Below are 21,124 nucleotides of genomic sequence, written 5' to 3'. Positions count from 1 at the left end.
TGGGAAGATATAAAAACACGAAGCAACATGAATTCCATGCAATAGCCTGATGAATTCTCATAAGGATGAAACACAGAAAATTCCATATAGCTTAATAATATATAATTATTTTAATATCTACAGACACTAATGTTTCATCTTTTTGGGAATCATTAGTGCAAGGTGTTACGATTACAGCCAGTTGGGAGATTCGAACCCGGCCACAAAGCCATCTCCGACTTCACTAGCAAAGAACAAACCACACGGCCAATGTTAACCGTGGGAAATACGGTTGGAATTAACATTTACATAAAGCGTAAATGTCAAGACAGCAAGTGTGATCTTACGATCATAACATCATGATCTGCGCATGTAAGCTTAAGTGACTGACTTTCATTTCAACTTTAAAGTCCTTAACAATAAGAACCGAGTTCTTAAAGGGGGCGACATAATTATTACTATAATAATTATTAATACCTACAGACACTAGTGTTTCATCCTTTTGGGAATCATTAGTGCAGGGAGTTACGGTTACAGTCGGTCAGAAGATTTGAAGGTCAAAGATGTATTTATTTCACACTCATAATGTTTTATTGTTAATATAGTATGTCTTACACACGTTTCATTGAATGCGTGAAGAAGTGAATATGCCTGTTTACTGATTTGATTTCTTGATTGCTCATAGGTGAGAACATAATGATTGATGAAAAAATAACATGTCTGCCATATTCTTTCGTTTCTCATGTCCCTGCTTTATCGTTATTTTCATGGCAAGTGTTCAACTGAGCTCCAATCTACGGTCTCCCCTCGCCAATCTTTCACAAAAAAAAAAAAAAAAAAAACTCGTCTAACCAAAATCACTGTCAATAAATTCCCCACTCTCTATCGTTGCCTAAACCTAAACATGGATTCCATGAACAAAGTTTCTTCCCTAGAACTGCCTGCGTGTAGAACTCTGTTCTGCTGGTCTGCTTACCAGCTAACTACAGGGTGGGCCAAAATAAGGGTCCTATTTTTAAAAATTCATAAATTCATGTAAGTTTTAAGAAGTGTTTTTCGGCCAAAATTTGTTTTGTTTATTTCAAAAAAATCTCGGAAGGGTCAGTCTACACACACATAAAGTTTGGTGAGTTTAACTTTTATTTTGTGGAAGTTATTCAAATTTGAAGATAGGACCCTTATTTTGGCCCACCCCGTACAATATCATTATCTCCAAGTGCAATATAAACAAGTTTTTGCTCAGCCGTCATCGTAAATAATCAAATTATAGCAAATTACTTCTATAGCTGATTATTACACAATTGTCCCAATGACTGCAATACACATATTAACCCTTATCCTCGAGTGGCCTCCGGTCCTTGATATGTGTTGACCCCTTTGTAAAAAAAAAAAAAGAAGGAATATGGGATTCAATCTAATGAGTACGCATTCCTGGACAATGTCAGACATACCTATGTCAAAGGTTAAATATTTTTAATCTATTTGCCAGACTTGAATGAGACCCCCCCCCCCTAATTTTAACCGGTATTCTGCAGTCGGAATTTTTTAATGACCTAACCCAGTGTAGTATAAAAAAAACCCAGGTGGTTGCTACGCTGGAATACAACTACTGTTCCAAAAAACATCCTTATGATATTAAAAAAAACTCACACTCCCCCGATCTTGTCATACTTTGAAAAGGCGGAATAAATAACAACCTGGCCGGAAACACGGAAGTCAATTTCTTGAACTAATGATGATCATTGATTTTGGGAATTTGTCATTGATACAAACTATCATTGATAACCCTATTGCTACAAACTGGACTCATTTCACAAATTCAAAAGGAGAGATTGGACCTAGTAATTCACTCCTGTTTGTTCATCTGTTTGTTCACACTTTTCTCAATAACCATGCCTTGGATTTTAAAAAATTTTGCACAAACATTAGTCATGGTGAAAGTAAATTTTTGTTGGAATGGATTTTGCGGAATAATTCTGGTTGCTTCCCTAGCGGGCATTATAAGGATAAAATTGCACCCAAATCATTCGTTTGTTCATTTATTAACACTTTTTCAATAATCATGCCTTGCATTTTTTAAAAATTTTGCACAAGCATTAGTCATGGTGAAGGTAAATTTTTCACTCATAGAAGAGGGATCACGCATGCTCGGTTTGTTAATTATCACAATCTTCAAAGAAAATTGAATTAAATCTGGGGGCAATAGTCCCCATTCATTTCTGGACAATGTCGACTGTGCCTATGTCAAAGGTCAAACACGTTTAATCTATTTTTGTCATTTTGTTATTTGTACATTTATTTATTGAAGGAAAATGAAGTTTCCTTAATATTAATCCAGGTATCCATTAATTGACGAGGTCGATAAGGCCTCTACTTACCTTGCCAACATTCCTTTGGAAGATTATGGGCCAAGTTTACAGGAGATTCAAGCGGACGATGAATCACAAGAAAAGCTGAGTAAATTGACTGATGACTTTTCTGTCACTGCTTTAAAGGTATTCATTCTTTGATTAAGATTTTGATAATTATCATGGAGTTTCCCATGAACAAGCATTTAAACTTTTTTTTTTTTTTGATTAATTATTTAAAATTTTTTTTTTTTGATTAATTATTTAAAATTTTTTTTTTTTGATTAATTATTTAAAATTTTTTTTTTTGATTAATTATTTAAAATTTGTTTTTTTTGATTAATTATTTAAAATTTGTTTTTTTTGATTAATTATTTAAAATTTGTTTTTTTTGATTAATTATTTAAAAATTTTTTTTTTTTGATTAAGCATTTAAAATTTTTTTTTTTGATTAATTATTTAAAATTTTTTTTTCTTGATTAAGCATTTAAACTTTTTTTTCTTGATCAAACATTTAAACTTTTTTTCTCTCGATTAAGCATTTAAACTTTTTTTCTTGATAAGCATTTAAACTTTTTTCTCTTGACCAAGCATAAAAATTTTTTTTGATCAATCTTTTAACCTTTTTTGTCTTGATCATTAATTGTGTATCCTTCTTTCAGTTTACAAACTTTAATCTGTAAATTAATTTATTTTAGGCGATGCTTTATCTTTATGGCATGCAACAATCAGAATTCATCCGACGCTTGGCACTCTGTTTCTGTGTCAATGCGCAGCCAGAAACTCAGAGAGGTAAAATCCATTTGTATATTATTACTAGCAGGACTGTGTCCTGGCATTGCCCAATAGTAAAATATGCTTAAATATGATATCTTAATTTATGCAGATTTTGTATTTATTATTATATTTTTTTCCCCATCACTGGAAGAAAAAAGTTAAGATAGAGAGAGACGTCGCACTGGGGATAATAGAATCGGGACCAATAGGCATACTTACTACTTGGTGTTCAAGAATGGTGGTCATGCTAAAAACGGATGGATTCCCAAGGCAGATAGTGGGTCTATAGAAGTTGAATAATGCTTCATCTCCATACCTGAACATACCAGAAAAACGGTACTAGATGTGTGGAATGGGCACCATAGTCTATCGCCATCTTTTTTCGTTATTATATTGTACCCAATATATAGTAGTGATTTTAAAAGAAAAAAAAATAACTTGAGTGCCATCAGCTAGAAACCAAAACAAAGCTCTGCAGCTTTATTTCTTACCATCTGAGCCATGTGCATGCGTTTAGTCGATTTACACCTTTCAGATTCTGATGTTTTCAATTTTGACCCTTTAGCAGCGATTTTTAACCGGCTAAAACCAAATCAAATTTGTTCCACAAGTTCAAATCTAATTTATAAAACTCACTATGTCTGTCTGTCTGTCTCCATATTTTCAACTCTTCCAAAATTAAAAGTCACAGAGCTGCGCTAGGGGCCTCAAATGATTGGATTTTTTATAGACTTCCGTTCTTTTATAGGTCTTTAGCCGGTCAAAATAGTTTTTAAGGTGTCAAAATTGAAAAAAATTGTTATATATTGTACATTCATCTTAGGTTATTTTTAATCAGTTCATATGCATGTTACGTTATGCATGTTACGTTACCAGCTTTGAATGTTACAGTTTTCGATTTTGGTTTCGATTCTAACTGATGGTACCCAAATACTTTTTTTTTGCTTTTGAAATCCCAACTCTATAATAATATATACAAAATTTGGACATATTAAAATATCATATTTAAGCGTATTTTACGACCGGGCAAAGCCCCCTCCTCTACATATCTAGTTTCAAGTCTGTAGACCAAAAATTGACAGGAGAAACCATTCCTCACACTCAAACAGACAAGGTCACTTTTATATATATACTAATTTGCATTGACCGGTCGTAAAATATGCATAAATATTATATTTAATTTATTATTATATGCATAAATTTATTATTATAGAGACAATTCCCTATTGGTTATTGATTCAGTGTGTAGTAATGTTTTCAAAAATTATAAAAAATATGTCTTGGGAACTAGAATCAAATTAAGTGAACATCTTTTTTTTGAGAATTTCATTCCATAATGAATACGTCCAATATGTTTTTTTTTTCTTCGATATTTTCCTTTTTTTTTTTTATTTCTTCGATATTTTCCTTTTTTTTTTTTCTTCGATATTTTCCTTTTTTTTATTTCTTCGATATTTTCCTTTTTTTTTTTTCTTCGATATTTTCCTTTTTTTTTTTTTCTTCGATATTTTCATTTTTTTTTTTTTCTTCGATATTTTCCTTTTTTTTTTTTCTTCGATATTTTCCTTTTTTTTTTTTTCTTCGATATTTTCCTTTTTTTTTATTTCTTCGATATTTTCCTTTTTTTTTTTTCTTCGATATTTTCCTTTTTTTTATTTCTTCGATATTTTCCTTTTTTTTTTTTCTTCGATATTTTCCTTTTTTTTTTTTTCTTCGATATTTTCCTTTTTTTTTATTTCTTCGATATTTTCCTTTTTTTTTATTTCTTCGATATTTTCCTTTTTTTTTTTTCTTTGATATTTTCCTTTTTTTTTTTTCTTTGATATTTTCCTTTTTTTTTTTTCTTCGATATTTTCCTTTTTTTTTTTCTTCGATATTTTCCTTTTTTTTTTTTCTTCGATATTTTCCTTTTTTTTTTTTCTTCGATATTTTCCTTTTTTTTTATTTCTTCGATATTTTCCTTTTTTTTTTCTTCGATATTTTCCTTTTTTTTTTCTTCGATATTTTCATTTTTTTTTTTTCTTCGATATTTTCATTTTTTTTTATTTCTTCGATATTTTCCTTTTTTATTTCTTCGATATTTTCCTTTTTTTTTTTTCTTCGATATTTTCCTTTTTTTTTTTCTTCGATATTTTCCTTTTTTTTTTTTCTTCGATATTTTCCTTTTTTTTTTTTCTTCGATATTTTCCTTTTTTTTTTTTCTTCGATATTTTCCTTTTTTTTTTTTCTTCGATATTTTCCTTTTTTTTTTTCTTCGATATTTTCCTTTTTTTTTTTTCTTCGATATTTTCCTTTTTTTTTTTCTTCGATATTTTCCTTTTTTTTTTTTCTTCGATATTTTCCTTTTTTTTTTTTTCTTCGATATTTTCATTTTTTTAATGTCTTGATTAAACTGTACAAGTACCAAAATTATAATTAGCTTAGTAGGCCGCTCGGCATTTTTCGGTCATAAAATATGCATGCATATTATAATTTAATATATGTCTTCGGTACTAGAATCGAAACCAGAACTTTTCGCGCTCCAACCTTTGATGTTATTTATCTCTCCAGTGTTGGTACGGTCTGAGCTATTGACAGATGGATACGAAAACTTTCAAATTAGGCAACTTTAAACTTTGAATGTTTGATTTTGCGCATGTGCAAAAGTAACAGCAGGAATGTCTTATTCGACTTACCCTGGTCGACTGTTTTGCTTTCAATTTTACCCCCTTATTGGGACGATTAATTAGAATTGGGAATCGAAAAAAATCAGAACTTTTTGTGGTATCGGAATCTGAAAAATCTGTGCTCATTTTCTAATGCTAAAAACCATTCTTTTAATGAACTTTTTTTTGATTTTATTTTTTAAAAACGGTCTTCCACTGGTAGTGATAAAAAATAATAAATATGCATTGATTTTAAACTACCAGTAAAGCTAAAAGCTAGTGTGTATATATATATATATATATATATGTGTGTGTGTGTATATATATCTTCATTTTGTATTATCAGGTATATTCCTCGTCTGTTGCATAGATCACTGTAGTTCTTCCCATAATTCCAATGTATTACCCTCTCCCTCTCACGTCCAATTATTTTGTTCTAATGAAATCAAACAATTTATCTGGAAATATCCTTGACCACATAATGCAGAGCAGAACGAATAACCATTTTTTTTATTACAAAAAAAGAAAAAGAACTCCATTTCGAAAATAAAAGGTTATTCGCTCTGTCTTACTTCTACGATGTGTTTAACTGCAAACTGGTTAATATTTTACTTGGAAAGCGAATAATCGCCTAATTAAAATCCTCTGTAAAATTAAAGTGAGATTAATTTTTTTTTTTTTAAAGCGATTACTTATGAACATGCTGAAAGGCAAAATCTAAAACAAAAAAATACAATTATTTTAGAATTTAGAATTGGGATCAGTTTCGTATAACGTAAAATAAACACCTAACCTACTGTACTTGCAATGACCCTTATCCCTGATGGCTTCCGGGCCTTGATAAGTGGTGACCACCGTGTAAAAAAAAAAAAAAAAAAAAAAAAAAAAAGCTATTGCTTGATGTCACATCCCTAATTACCTAGCATCTTCTTTTCTCTTCTGATGAGAAGCATTAGGCTTCGAAACACCACAGTATAAAGAGTTTTACTATCCTACATCCCTAATTGATGAATCATCTTTATTGAATAAAGGAATAAATATATATACATCAGTATATATTTTTATATTGTCGTTTTTTATTTTCATATATATATATATATATATATATATTTACCAGTGGTGAAAAAACCGGACTAGAGTGCTCAATGTGTAGTCAGAGCAGTATATAGGAAATTTATTACTGTGAGTCCAGAATGAGTTTACAAATTGTTTCAGCTAGAGGAAAATCCTCAAAGAGAGGAAAAATCCAACTAGCATTATCAGAATTCATAGTAGTCCATCTATGAATTCTGATGATGCTAGTTGGATTTTTCCTCTCTTTGAGGATTTTCCTCTAGCTGAAACAATTTGTAAACTCATTCTGGACTCACAGTAATAAATTTCATATATATATATATATATATATATATATATATCTGTAGAAATATATTTTATTTCCTTATAATATACACCACTCTTTATTTAAGAAGCTCAATGTAATTACAGAGCAATATAGTAAATAAATAGCAAAAGTCTATATTCCAAAGTTCATGATGTTGACCATCTTATAATTTATTTCTTTAATTCAGTTGACATTTACAATTCTTCACAGTATCTGTTTCATAGCACAAAGTCAATCACTTAATTATTATATCAATCAGTGAATCTATTTTGCCCTTAACTCATCACAAGAAATAGCAACCATCAATCCGTCAAAAGGAAATAAAGTGCGTTTTGACATGATTGAAATTCGAAAATTGGAAGAGAAGCTGCAAATACCTTTTATGTTTCCATTACACCATTTTGAATTAAAGAAATCAAAAGGCAAAATAGATTCACTAATTGACATAATAATTAATTGATTGATTTTGCACTACGAAACAGATACTGTCAATAATTGTATAAGTAACCTCGTAGGAGATGTCCTTTTCTCTTCCTTGCAACCTCTATCTCACAGAAGAGATGTTGCGAGTTTGTCTCTGATGTATCGTTATTTTCATGGAAAGTGTTCGACTGAGCTTCAATCTATGGTCCCCCCTCGCCAAACTTTCACAAGAAACACTCGTCTAGCTGTAAACACTATCAATAATTCTCCCCACTCTTTATCTGTGCCTAAACCTAAATGTAGATTCCATGAACAAAGCTTCTTTCTTAGAACTGCACGCCTGTGGAATTGTCTTCCGTTTTCCTGCTTTCCGGCTGACTACAATATGGTTGTCTTCAAGTCTAACGTAAATAAGTTCTTGATGAGCCGTTCCATATAAGTTATCAAATTCACCAAATTTTCATTACTAATGATTACTATATTGTCCAATTTCTACTGTACACTCTTTAACCCTTATCCTTGAGTGGCCTCTTGGCCTTGATAATGTGGTGATGCCTATGTAAAAAAAAAAAAAAAAAAAGTCAACTGAATTAAAGGAATTAATTATAAGATGGTCAACATCATGAACTTTAGAATATAACTTTTTGTCATTTATTCTCTATATTGCTCTGTAATTACATTGAGCTTCTTAAATAAGGATTGGTATATATTATAAAGAAATAAAATATATTTCCACAGATATAGTTATGTATATTTGAGAGTGGGGGCTCTTGTTTGATTCATATTTTTGTATGACTATAAAATAAGATTTTAATGGCATTTTTAAAAAGCTGGGTTCTCTTCTATTCCAGGAAAGCTGAATTCATCAGTTTGGCCATTAGTTGCCAACCTTCATAAGCGACTGACTCTGCAATCCACAACACTTGGAAATAGCTATGAATTCCACCGGAGTAGTTTCCAGGAACGAGATGCCAAAAGTTCTGTTAGCCCGAAACAGGCTACGTCTTCTGTGTCAGAACTGTACATGGCTGTTCACAGCCTTGACCTTCATCTGAGGGCAGCCTTACACAGGTAAGCATGTTTTTATTTTTAACGAGACAAAGTAATTGAACCGGTCAAATCTACTTAAAAATAATTTTTTTTTTTAATCCCAAGCATGCAAGAGATTACTATTTGGGATTGTGTTTAGCTGGTGGTTCAGCAGCGAGATGTTTGTTCGCATTACATTTAACATTTTGCAAGTTAGTACAGCTGGGGAGGCAGTAAACAAGGAGATATTTACAAAATCCAGCAGTTCGAGGGAAGAGTAGAAGGCTTTTCGGCATTTAGGGATCTCAACAGTGAAGGGGTTGGATTTTGCTGCTTTATTAATAGTGCGGGACCTATTAGATTTGATACTCCTTTTTTTTTTTTTTTTTTTTTTTTGGACCGTGTCTAAGAGTGAAAACTAGTGGCAAATGTTCACAGATGTGGCAGCAATATGCCATGCATCGGCGAATTGTGGCTGGTGTGAGTAATTTTCTGACACGGTAGAAGAAACGCCTTTTTTTTTTTTTTTTTTTTTTTTTTTTTTGCAACAGCAGCCTTGGCAATTTTATTTATCTATGAACTGTTATCCTCATCTTCATAGTTGTTGTTTCCCAACATTTCAGTCAACTCATCCTCTGGCCTTCTTCAGGTGGTTAACCGCAACAGAATAGGAATGATGAGTCTTTTAATTGTATCCTCAGTAATTACTGCCTTCCATAGTTGTCACCAACTAATTTTTTTTTTTGCCAACTCTTATATAGATAGAGAATAGCATCAGCAGTGAGATATCTACTGGATCGATAGAAAGATCCCACAATTTTTCCAACGGCCTTGGCAACAGATTTGATAACTCCATGCAAACCAGACAACCCTGTGGCACAATCTTCATGAACTCTATTATTTATTTGCAAACTGTTATCTTAAAGTTGTTATTTCACAACGTTTCAGCCAGCATCTGACCTTCATCAGGTTGTTAACTGCGACGGGATAGGAATACTGAGTGTCTTAACTGTATCTTCAGTAATTACTGCCTTCCATAGTTGTTGTCGGCTCAGCACGTTTTGGCCAACTAAACCTCTGGCCTTCTTTGGGTAGAATTGAAACTGCTATTTTCAAACAATGTTTAGAGATTCAATGCCTCTATCCACTGCGCCTAAAAAAATAAATACATAAATTACTCATCTCAAAGGATTCCAATAAAAAGAATGTATAAACTCTTGACAATGTCCTCAATATATTTGTTCCAATTCATGTTGTCTGAATGTTAAGCTGTGGTGTTTGAAAAATGTGCCTTTAGGTGTTGTTCAGTAGTTGCGAAGGTTTTTTTTTTTTTACACAGGCATCACCACATTATCAAGGCCAAGGGGCCACTCGAGGATAAGGGTTAAAGAGTGTACAATAGAAATTGGACAATATAGTAATCAATTTGGTACATTTGTTAACTTATATGGAACGGCTTATCAAGAACTTATTTACATTAGACTTGAACACAACCATATTGTAGTCAGCCGGAAAGCAGGAAAACGGAAGACAATTCCACAGGCGTGCAGTTCTAAGAAAGAAGCTTTGTTCATGGAATCTACGTTTAGGTTTAGGCACAGATAAAGAGTGGGGAAAATTATTGATAATGTTTTCAGCTAGTGTTTCTTGTGAAAGTTTGGCGAGGGGAGGATCATAGACTTGAAGCTCAGTCGAACACTTTCCATGAAAATAACGATACATCAAACTCGCAACATCTCTTCTGTGAGATAGAGGTTGCAAGGAAGAGAAAAGGACATCTCCTACAAGGCTACAAAGTCTATTTTGAACTCTATCAAGGCAGGACAAGTCCTTTCTAGCAGCTCCTGCCCAAATGTGGCAACAATATTCCATCCTTGAACGTACCTGGCTCTTATATAGATAGAGAATTGCATCAGCAGTGAGATATCTACTGGATCGATAGAAGAATCCCACCATTTTTCCAGCAGCCTTGGCAACAGATTTGATGTACATGTTCCATTTAAGATCAGGAGTAATGGTCAAGCCCAGAAGCTTGTCAAAACTTGAGGCCTCCTGAAGACGAGAGCCATTCATTTCAATTGATGCCAGATGTGGATCAAAAATGTTGATGATGTAAAGAGAGAAGCTTGGTTTTAAATGCATTAAAAGTAACCAGCCACTCCTTTCCCCATTGTACCACTTGCTCAAGATCAGAGGAGAGAGAATCGGAGAGAACTTGGTCGTTTACTGTCTTAGATGTGCTACCATAAATGGTAGTGTCATCAGCATAAATGTCTACAAATTATGAAATGATGGAAGATCATTAATGTAGATCAGGAAAAAGAAAGAAGTTTTAGTAGAATTAAATATTATCAACTTACATTCCACTACAGACTGAAGGTCATTTCTTAAGATCTTGTCGAAGGCCTTAGGGCTACAGTTCTAGCTTTCCCCGTCTTATCTACTGCACAGTATATGCATTCAGGGATGACCGTTAAAATATCTACAGTAGAATGGGGTTCCCTAAATCCATACTGTTGATCAGAAAGAAGCTTAGTATTTACAAAATGGCAGACTAATGTTTTTTTTTTTTTTTTTTTACACAGTGATCACCACCTATCAAGGTCCGGAAGCCACTCAGGGATAAGGGTTATTGCAAGTACATTACGTTAGTGTGGAGATTTGATGGAGTGTCTACTTAAGGGGGCGGGCGGTTCATTAGGAATTTGTTAACATTAGACTTGAAGACATCCAAGTTGTAGTCCGGAGGGAAGCAGGCAGACGGAACAGAGTTCCACAGGCGTGCAGTTCTAAGAAAGAAGCTTTGTTCATGGAATCCGCGTTTTGATTTAGGCATAGATATAGAGTGGGGGAAATTTTTCACAGTGGATTCAGCTAGACGGGTGTTTTTCGTGAAAGATTGGCGAGAGGGGACCAGGGATTGGAGTTCAGACGAGCACCTGCCATGAAAATAACGATAAAACAAGGATAGGCTCGCAACGTCTCTTCTGTGAGAGAGGGGTTACAGGGTAGAGAAAAGGGCATCCCCCACTAAGCCACAAAGTCTATTTTATATTCTGTCAAGGCATGATAGGCTGTTTTTGGCAGCTCCTGCCCAGATATGGCAACAGTATTCCATCCTTGGACGTACTTGGCTTTTATATAGATAGAGAATTGCATCAGTAGTGAGATATCTTCTGGAGCGGTAGAAGGATCCCACTATCTTTCCAGCGACCTTGGCAACAGACTTGATGTACGTGTTCCATTTCAGATCAGGAGTAAAGGTCAAACCCAGAAGCTTGTCAAAACACGGGGCCTCACCCAGACGAGAGCCATCCATCACAATTGATGCCAGCTGGGGATCAGAGCGTTGATGATGTAAAGATAGGAGTTTGGTTTTAGATGCATTAAAGGTAACTAGCCACATCTTCCCCCACTGAACCACACGCTCGAGATCAGAGGAGAGAGAATCAGAGAGAACTTTGTCATTTACAGCCTTTGATGTGTTGCCGTAGATGGTCGTGTCATCAGCATAGATGTCAACGAATGATTTAAGTATGTGTTTAGGGAGGTCATTGATATAGATCAGGAAGAGAGTTGGGCCCAGGATTGACCCCTGAGGGACCCCAGCATTTATATTGCAGGCCTCTGATTTTTGTCCATCTACCACTACTCTTATAACCCTATCGGAGAGAAATGATTTAATGATTGAGAAAACATTTCCAGTTATACCGTAGCTGGAAAAATGTTGAATGATTAAAGACATAAAAATTTGGGTGAAGAGAGGCAGAAGATTGATGCGGCAATAATTGAGCAGGTCAGTTCTTTTGTCTGAATTTTTGAACACTTGTACAACAAAGGCTATCATGAAAGCAGTACTCAATTAGGCATTTGCTGAAGAGTTTGGAGAGGACGGGCTAGCTCAGCGGAACATTTCTTAATTAGTATATTGAGTATGATTGGAATGAGATCAGACCCACATGCCGTGGAGGTACTTAGGTTTTTTTATGATATCACAAACATGAGAAGGCTAATTTTCAGATCTATGAGTGTGAATTTTTTTTAAATGAATGCTAAAAGATTTGTCTTTTAAAAATGAAAACATTACAAAAGAAAAGAAATTTTTATTGAAGAAAACTGCAACATGACTCTTAATATTTTTTGACTACTTTTTTTTTTATTAAAAAATAAATTTTAAGGTTTTAAAAAAAACAATGAAAACATTAGAAAGGAGTAAAAGTAACGACTACTTTTTTCCAACTACGTTTTTTATTAAAAAATGTGAAGGCTTTTTAAATAATCTTTAACCTTACAAAAAAAAAATAGTTGCAGAGGAATTGCAATTTTTATTAAACAAAAGGATGAAAACATTTTAGAAAAAAGCACTTTTCTAATATTTTAATTCATGTTTTGGTTTCATTCATTTTTTAATGGTTTCATTCATTTTTTAATGGTTTCATTCTTTTTCAATGGTTTCATTCTTTTTCAATGGTTTCATTCTTTTTTTAATGGTTTCATTCTTTTTTTAATGGTTTCATTCTTTTTCAATGGTTTCATTCTTTTTCAATGGTTTCATTCTTTTTCAATGGTTTCATTCTTTTTTTAATGGTTTCATTCTTTTTTTAATGGTTTCATTCTTTTTCAATGGTTTCATTCTTTTTTTAATGGTTTCATTCATTTTTTAATGGTTTCATTCTTTTTCAATGGTTTCATTCTTTTTTTAATGGTTTCATTCATTTTTTAATGGTTTCATTCTTTTTCAATGGTTTCATTCTTTTTTTAATGGTTTCATTCATTTTTTAATGGTTTCATTCTTTTTCAATGGTTTCATTCTTTTTTTAATGGTTTCATTCATTTTTTAATGGTTTCATTCTTTTTTTAATGGTTTCATTCTTTTTTTAATGGTTTCATTCATTTTTTAATGGTTTCATTCTTTTTCAATGGTTTCATTCTTTTTTCAATGGTTTCATTCTTTTTTTAATGGTTTCATTCATTTTTTAATGGTTTCATTCATTTTTTAATGGTTTCATTCATTTTTTAATGGTTTCATTCATTTTTTAATGGTTTCATTCTTTTTCAATGGTTTCATTCTTTTTTTAATGGTTTCATTCTTTTTTTAATGGTTTCATTCTTTTTCAATGGTTTCATTCTTTTTCAATGGTTTCATTCTTTTTTTAATGGTTTCATTCATTTTTTAATGGTTTCATTCATTTTTTAATGGTTTCATTCATTTTTCAATGGTTTCATTCTTTTTCAATGGTTTCATTCTTTTTCAATGGTTTCATTCTTTTTTTAATGGTTTCATTCTTTTTCAATGGTTTCATTCTTTTTCAATGGTTTCATTCTTTTTTTAGTGGCTTTGTTCATTTTTTAATGTTTTCATTCTTTTTCAATGGTTTCATTCTTTTTTTAATGGTTTCATTCTTTTTCAATGGTTTCATTCTTTTTTCAATGGTTTCATTCTTTTTTTAATGGTTTCATTCTTTTTTTAATGGTTTCATTCTTTTTCAATGGTTTCATTCTTTTTCAATGGTTTCATTCTTTTTTTAGTGGCTTTGTTCATTTTTTAATGGTTTCGTTCTTTTTCAATGGTTTCGTTCTTTTTCAATGGTTTCATTCTCTTTCAATGGTTTCATTCTCTTTCAATGGTTTCATTCTTTTTTTAATGGTTTCATTCATTTTTTAATGGTTTCATTCTTTTTCAATGGTTTCATTCTCTTTTAATGTTTTCATTCTTTTTTTAGTGGCTTTGTTCATTTTTTAATGGCTTAATTCTTTTTTTAATGGTTTCATTTTTTTTTTTTTTTTTTACAATTCCACAAAGTTGTGTATTCAGCATCCTAAATTCTCAGAACAACAAAAGGAACAAATCTCTTAGTCAAATGGAGTTATCCCCTTAGATTAATGACATGTTATAAAAAGCACCAGTCGTAGCACGAATGTCAAATGCAAGTTTCTTGTGTTTGTGGATATTTCAGTTGACATGTGTACCAAACTTTATTTTTTTTATTTTTATTATTATTCAGATCATTTGAACTTTCAACGGAGTTGGAAAAATTTTCCGAATCAGAAATCCAGCAAAAAGAAGGATTGGATGGCGAAAAGAAAGATGATGAAGAGATCAAAGAGAACTTGATCAACAAAGAAAAACTATGGTACGAACAGTTGGAATCAGTTAAGGCCGAACTTGATGCGTGTCGAGGATGCTGGGAAGTTGGTTTAGATAAGATCAACAAAATCTACAAGAAAAAACAAGCCCAACAAGGTTTGTATGAACAAGAATCACTTTGTCTTTTTCTGAAATATGAAAGTTCAAACTTGTCCATTATCAACTAGATGCTTATACAGTATAGGGCGCAGGTAAAAATCACAGTACCAAAATAAACTGACCTCGCCCTGTCAGTAGGGCATCAAAATACGTCAACTGCATCCCCTGCAGAGAGTAAAAGTCCCTCAATGAGGCCACCTGTTAGCCATGGGTGGCGACCCGTAATGCATTGGGACAAGGTCCTGATAGTTGAGGATATTGGAGGTCAGGTTAAATAGCTCCATTTCCCAACATTCCATTTCGGCCCTTACCTAGGCTAGATGGGCGGTTGGAGAGGCTCGATTTGATCAATCGGCTGGTCAGGTCAAGCCTTAACGTTTACTACCAAACAAATTTACACAGAATACAAGTATTACAAGTTTGCATGTAAATAAGAAGATAAGTGAAAATGAGATTAGGATAAGACGAGACTCGAACCTTGTAAGCAAGGTTCAGAAATAGAATGTTAGAAATCGGAATATTAAAAAGGTCTATTGTTAAATTCTATTATAAATTATTAGATATTGTTTATATTGTAAAAAGAATTAAAAATGTCAGCCAAAAAGAATGAACAATAGAAATTAAAAATGTGTTGTTAAAAAAAAATAGGTTAGGTTAAAAATAGGTTAGTTTAAAATTCTTTGTTGTCAAAAGTGTGTTAGGAAAAACATAGCCACGTTAATTGGTCACATTTTGGAAACACTTCTGACGTCATAATAAAAAGGAGAGTTCAAAATATAGGAGCAAGAGTTAGTCAGATCAGGGCGGTAGTTGAGGCAGAACAGTTGAGTCTGCTAGTCAGCAAAGATCAAGAGTCAGTCAGTGGTCAACTGCCCTTTGGAAGCGAAGGGTAGAAAAATTAAACTATGTAGAACAAATGTGAATTCCTGACGTCATCATCATTCGACCGAATTAAACTGAATTAAAAATGTCTGCTGAAAAGAATGAACAATGCAAATTAAAAACGTATTGTTAAAAAAATAGGTTAGGTTAAAAAATAAGTTAGTTAAGAATTCTTTGTTGTCAAAAGTGTGCTTGGAAAACGTGTGCTTAACCATGTGAGTTGGCCACGTTTTGGAACCACACTTCTGACGCCATAGCAAAAAGAGGATTCTCAATATAAGAGCTACAGTTAGTCATATAGCAGGAATTGAGGCAGAACAGTTGAGTCTGCTAGTCCGCAGAGATCAGGAGAGTTAGTCAATGGTCAGCTGCTCCCTTTGGAAGCGAAGGGTAGAAAGATTAAACTATGTAGAACAAATGTGAAATTCGATTCAATCGGTCCAATTAAATTTACCCATTTTTGTGTTTTTGTAAAACTGATGTCTTCGTGTCGTCATTTCACAAATGAAAAGGTAATGCGTTAATCATCTTATTATGAAAATTGTGTAACCCTTCCAAGAATATGCATCCCTCTTCCTCCTCTCTATATGTGTTGCAAGAAATATAAGAATTATGCATCTAATCACACTATCACCCTCGCTATATGAGTTAAGAAGAAACATTCCAGAACTGTATAAATATCTACTTGTAATTATCGTTATATCCGTTATATGTATTGGCCCAATATGAATCCCCCGTCTCTCTTCAGTATGAACTCAGCGTCATGTTTTAATATGAAACCCGCACTACACAACACAAGGATCAACATACAACTATGGATAAAAGAACAGTAAAAAAAACTCATCTCCATTCTAAGATGAAAAATAAACAAGATCCTAACAAAAGTAGACGTTAAGAGGTGTTGGCTGAGGGTCAATTGACATGGGAAGATCATTAATTCAAACATGGCTGAAAACAAATTTATTTGTCCACATAGATTTTGGGATGTGTATCGAATATTTGTGACAGATGGTTTGAGAGAGACACATAGTTGAGTATATCGGTTTGTGTAACTCTGACCTCTCCTTTGATAGATCCCAATACTGTGGCAGTGAAAATTAAAAATAAAAACTGATATCTATAAACACACACAAAAACCAAAGATCTCTATCTGATTCAGAAAATAAAACAACACACAGGCTTTCTTAGATTCTATGTAATAGAATCTTTAGGAGAAAAACAAATTTCTAAACTATCTCCTTTTCTAATAGAAAAAAACTCTATCAAACTATATAAAACCTAAAAATGTAATGAAAAAAAAAATGGAAATTTATTGCTCAAAATAGAAACAAAACTACAAAGTAATAAAATTTTAAAAATGAAAACATTCCATGACATAAATGTCAAAATTACTCATAATAAACTTAATCAGTTCAAAGGAATAGTAAAAAGTACCAAACAAAATGAAAAAAAAAACAAGGGTTATAAAATATAGAATAATTTTTATAAAGAAAGCAATCTATAAACAAAAACAAAAAAAAACCCCAAAGATCTCTATCTGATTCAGAAAATAAAACAACACACAGGCTTTCTTAGATTCTATGTAATAGAATCTTTAGGAGAAAAACAAATTTCTAAACTAGAAAAAACTCTATCAAACTATATAAAACGTAACAATGCAATGAAAATAAAAAATGGAAATTTATTAATCAAAGTAGAAACAAAACCACAAAGTAATAAAATTTAAAAAATGAAAATATTCCATGATATGAATATCAAAGTTACTCGTAATAAACTTAATCAGTTCAAACCTGAAGAAGTGCCAAACGAAATTTAAAAAAAAACAAGGGTTATAAAATATAGAATAATTTTTATAAAGAAAGCAAATGAAAGAATTCCAACAAACACATCTTCACTTTTAATGCAACCCATAATACAACCCATAATGCAGCCCATAATACAACCCATAATGCAACCCATAATACAACCCATAATGCAACCCATAATACAACCCATAATGCAACCCATAATACAACCCATAATGCAACCCATAATACAACCCATAATGCAACCCATAATACAACCCATAATACAACCCATAATACAACCCATAATGCAACCCATAATACAACCCATAATACAACCCATAATACAACCCATAATGCAACCCATAATGCAACCCATAATGCAGCCCATAATACAACCCATAATGCAACCCATAATGCAACCCATAATACAACCCATAATGCAACCCATAATACAACCCATAATGCAACCCATAATGCAACCCATAATGCAACCCATAATGCAACCCATAATACAACCCATAATGCAACCCATAATACAACCCATAATGCAACCCATAATACAACCCATAATAGTACAAAGCATTGAAATTGGATACAATATGGAACCCGTGGAAATCATCATCCATGATGTTTCGGATGCCAAAAATTTGGACATCATAAAGACGTATGCCAAGGAGTAACAAATCGTAGAGATGAAGAATGTCAAGAAAACAAATATGGAAATTGCCAAGGAACCACTCAGCCTTCTCCCAATCCTGCGAACGCTGGATGAAAGAAAAAGAAATAATAACCATAAAACCTTCCCCTTCTTAGAAGCAGAAAGCAAAGTTGAAGAATATGAAGAACCTATGTTAAAGTGTCAGAGAAAGCAAACGTAAATAATCCACACCAAACGGACAAATGCAATGAATTAAAAACTAATTAAAATTAATTTGGACAAATGCAAAAAAAAAACTAAAAACATTTATTTATTTTTTTATCCTTGAGTGTCCGAATAATAGGCCACCTTAGGACATATCAGTTACAATGGGTATTTCTTTGCTGTTTTCCCTCCAACAAATTGAAAAGGCTAAACTAAAGGAAAAAAATGAAACAAAAAAAAAAAAACTTCATCTCAAACTCAAGAAATGTCCTCAAAATAAAAACAAATCCATTGGAAAACAAAAGTACCAAAAACCTAAATTCCAACCAATAAAATCTACAAATTATGAACTCAAAGAAGACTGAAAAAAACCCAGCAAAAAAGAAATCAAACACCTTTGAAGAAATGGAAATAGATAATCCAATCGAACAAACAGCTGAAACATCAAAAACTGAAAGATAAATTGGAAAAGCAAGAAATAAAACAGAAAGGAGAGACGGATCAAACTCCAAATAAGGAGAAAGGAGAGACGGATCAAACTCCAAATACAAATAACTGAAAAAAAAAAAAAAAAAAATGGAGGTTGTAAAAACAGAAACGTATCAACAGAATATAATGTAAGAAAGAAAGAAATCATCAAAATTCACTAAAACAAACATAAGATATAACGCATATCATATAAAAAAGATATAACGCATATCGTATAAAAAAGATATAACGCATATCATATAAAAAAGATATAACGCATATCATATAAAAAAGATATAACGCATATCATATAAAAAAGATATAACGCATATCATATAAAAAAGATATAACGCATATCATATAAAAAAGATATAACGCATATCATATAAACTAAAGATATAACGCATATCATATAAACAAGATATAACGCATATCATATAAAAAAGATATAACGCATATCATATAAAAAAGATATAACGCATATCATATAAAAAAGATATAACGCATATCATATAAAAAAGATATAACGCATATCATATAAAAAAGATATAACGCATATCATATAAAAAAGATATAACGCATATCATATAAAAAAGATATAACGCATATCATATAAAAAAGATATAACGCATATCATATAAAAAAGATATAACGCATATCATATAAAAAAGATATAACGCATATCATATAAAAAAGATATAATGCATATCATATAAAAAAGATATAACGCATATCATATAAAAAAGATATAACGCATATCATATAAACAAGATATAACGCATATCATATAAAAAAGATATAACGCATATCATATAAAAAAGATATAACGCATATCATATAAAAAAGATATAACGCATATCATATAAAAAAGATATAACGCATATCATATAAAAAAGATATAACGCATATCATATAAAAAAGATATAACGCATATCATATAAACAAGATATAACGCATATCATATAAAAAGATATAACGCATATCATATAAAAAAGATATAACGCATATCATATAAAAAAGATATAATGCATATCATATAAAAAAGATATAACGCATATCATATAAAAAAGATATAACGCATATCATATAAAAAAGATATAACGCATATCATATAAAAAAGATATAACGCATATCATATAAAAAAGATATAACGCATATCATATAAAAAAGATATAACGCATATCATATAAAAAAGATATAACGCATATCATATAAAAAAGATATAACGCATATCATATAAAAAAGATATAACGCATATCATATAAAAAAGATATAACGCATATCATATAAAAAAGATATAACGCATATCATATAAAAAAGATATAACGCATATCATATAAAAAAGATATAACGCATATCATATAAAAAAGATATAACGCATATCATATAAACAAGATATAACGCATATCATATAAACAAGATATAACGCATATCATATAAAAAAGATATAACGCATATCATATAAAAAAGATATAACGCATATCATATAAAAAAGATATAACGCATATCATATAAAAAAGATATAACGCATATCATATAAAAAAGATATAACGCATATCATATAAAAAAGATATAACGCATATCATATAAAAAAGATATAACGCATATCATATAAAAAAGATATAGTGCATATCATATAAAAAAGATATAGTGCATATCATATAAAAAAGATATAGTGCATATCATATAAAAAAGATATAGTGCATATCATATAAAAAAGATATAGTGCATATCATATAAAAAAGATATAACGCATATCATATAAAAAAGATATAACGCATATCATATAAAAAGATATAACGCATATCATATAAAAAGATATAGTGCATATCATATAAAAAAGATATAGTGCATATCATATAAAAAAGATATAACGCATATCATATAAAAAAGATATAACGCATATCATATAAAAAAGATATAACGCATATCATATAAAAAAGATATAGTGCATATCATATAAAAAAGATATAGTGCATATCATATAAAAAAGATATAGTGCATATCATATAAAAAAGATATAGTGCATATCATATAAAAAAGATATAGTGCATATCATATAAAAAAGATATAACGCATATCATATAAAAAAGATATAACGCATATCATATAAAAAAGATATAACGCATATCATATAAGAAAATATAACGCATATCATATAAAAAAGATATAACGCATATCATATAAAAAAGATATAACGCATATCATATAAAAAAGATATAACGCATATCATATAAAAAAGATATAACGCATATCATATAAAAAAGATATAACGCATATCATATAAAAAAGATAT

The 21,124-nt window shown here is 31.1% G+C and overlaps 1 protein-coding gene across 1 annotated transcript in view; it reads left to right on the top strand.

The window, feature by feature from the left end:
• LOC145243566 (vezatin-like) overlaps positions 1–21,124 on the top strand; it is a 104,011-nt gene that overhangs the window by 59,287 nt on the left and 23,600 nt on the right. Inside the window, exons 7-10 of the mRNA XM_080106548.1 lie at positions 2,318–2,474; positions 3,026–3,119; positions 8,405–8,624; positions 14,588–14,826. Of these exons, the coding sequence (XP_079962674.1) occupies positions 2,318–2,474; positions 3,026–3,119; positions 8,405–8,624; positions 14,588–14,826 (710 nt within the window). The remainder of the gene's footprint in view (positions 1–2,317; positions 2,475–3,025; positions 3,120–8,404; positions 8,625–14,587; positions 14,827–21,124) is intronic.

Source organism: Euprymna scolopes, chromosome 22, assembly GCF_053919585.1.
Source record: "Euprymna scolopes isolate OS-2025 chromosome 22, ASM5391958v1, whole genome shotgun sequence".
NCBI lineage: Eukaryota > Metazoa > Mollusca > Cephalopoda > Sepiida > Sepiolidae > Euprymna > Euprymna scolopes.
The sequence above is the reverse complement of the archived record's forward strand: the minus strand, read 5'-3'. Positions and strand labels throughout refer to the sequence as shown.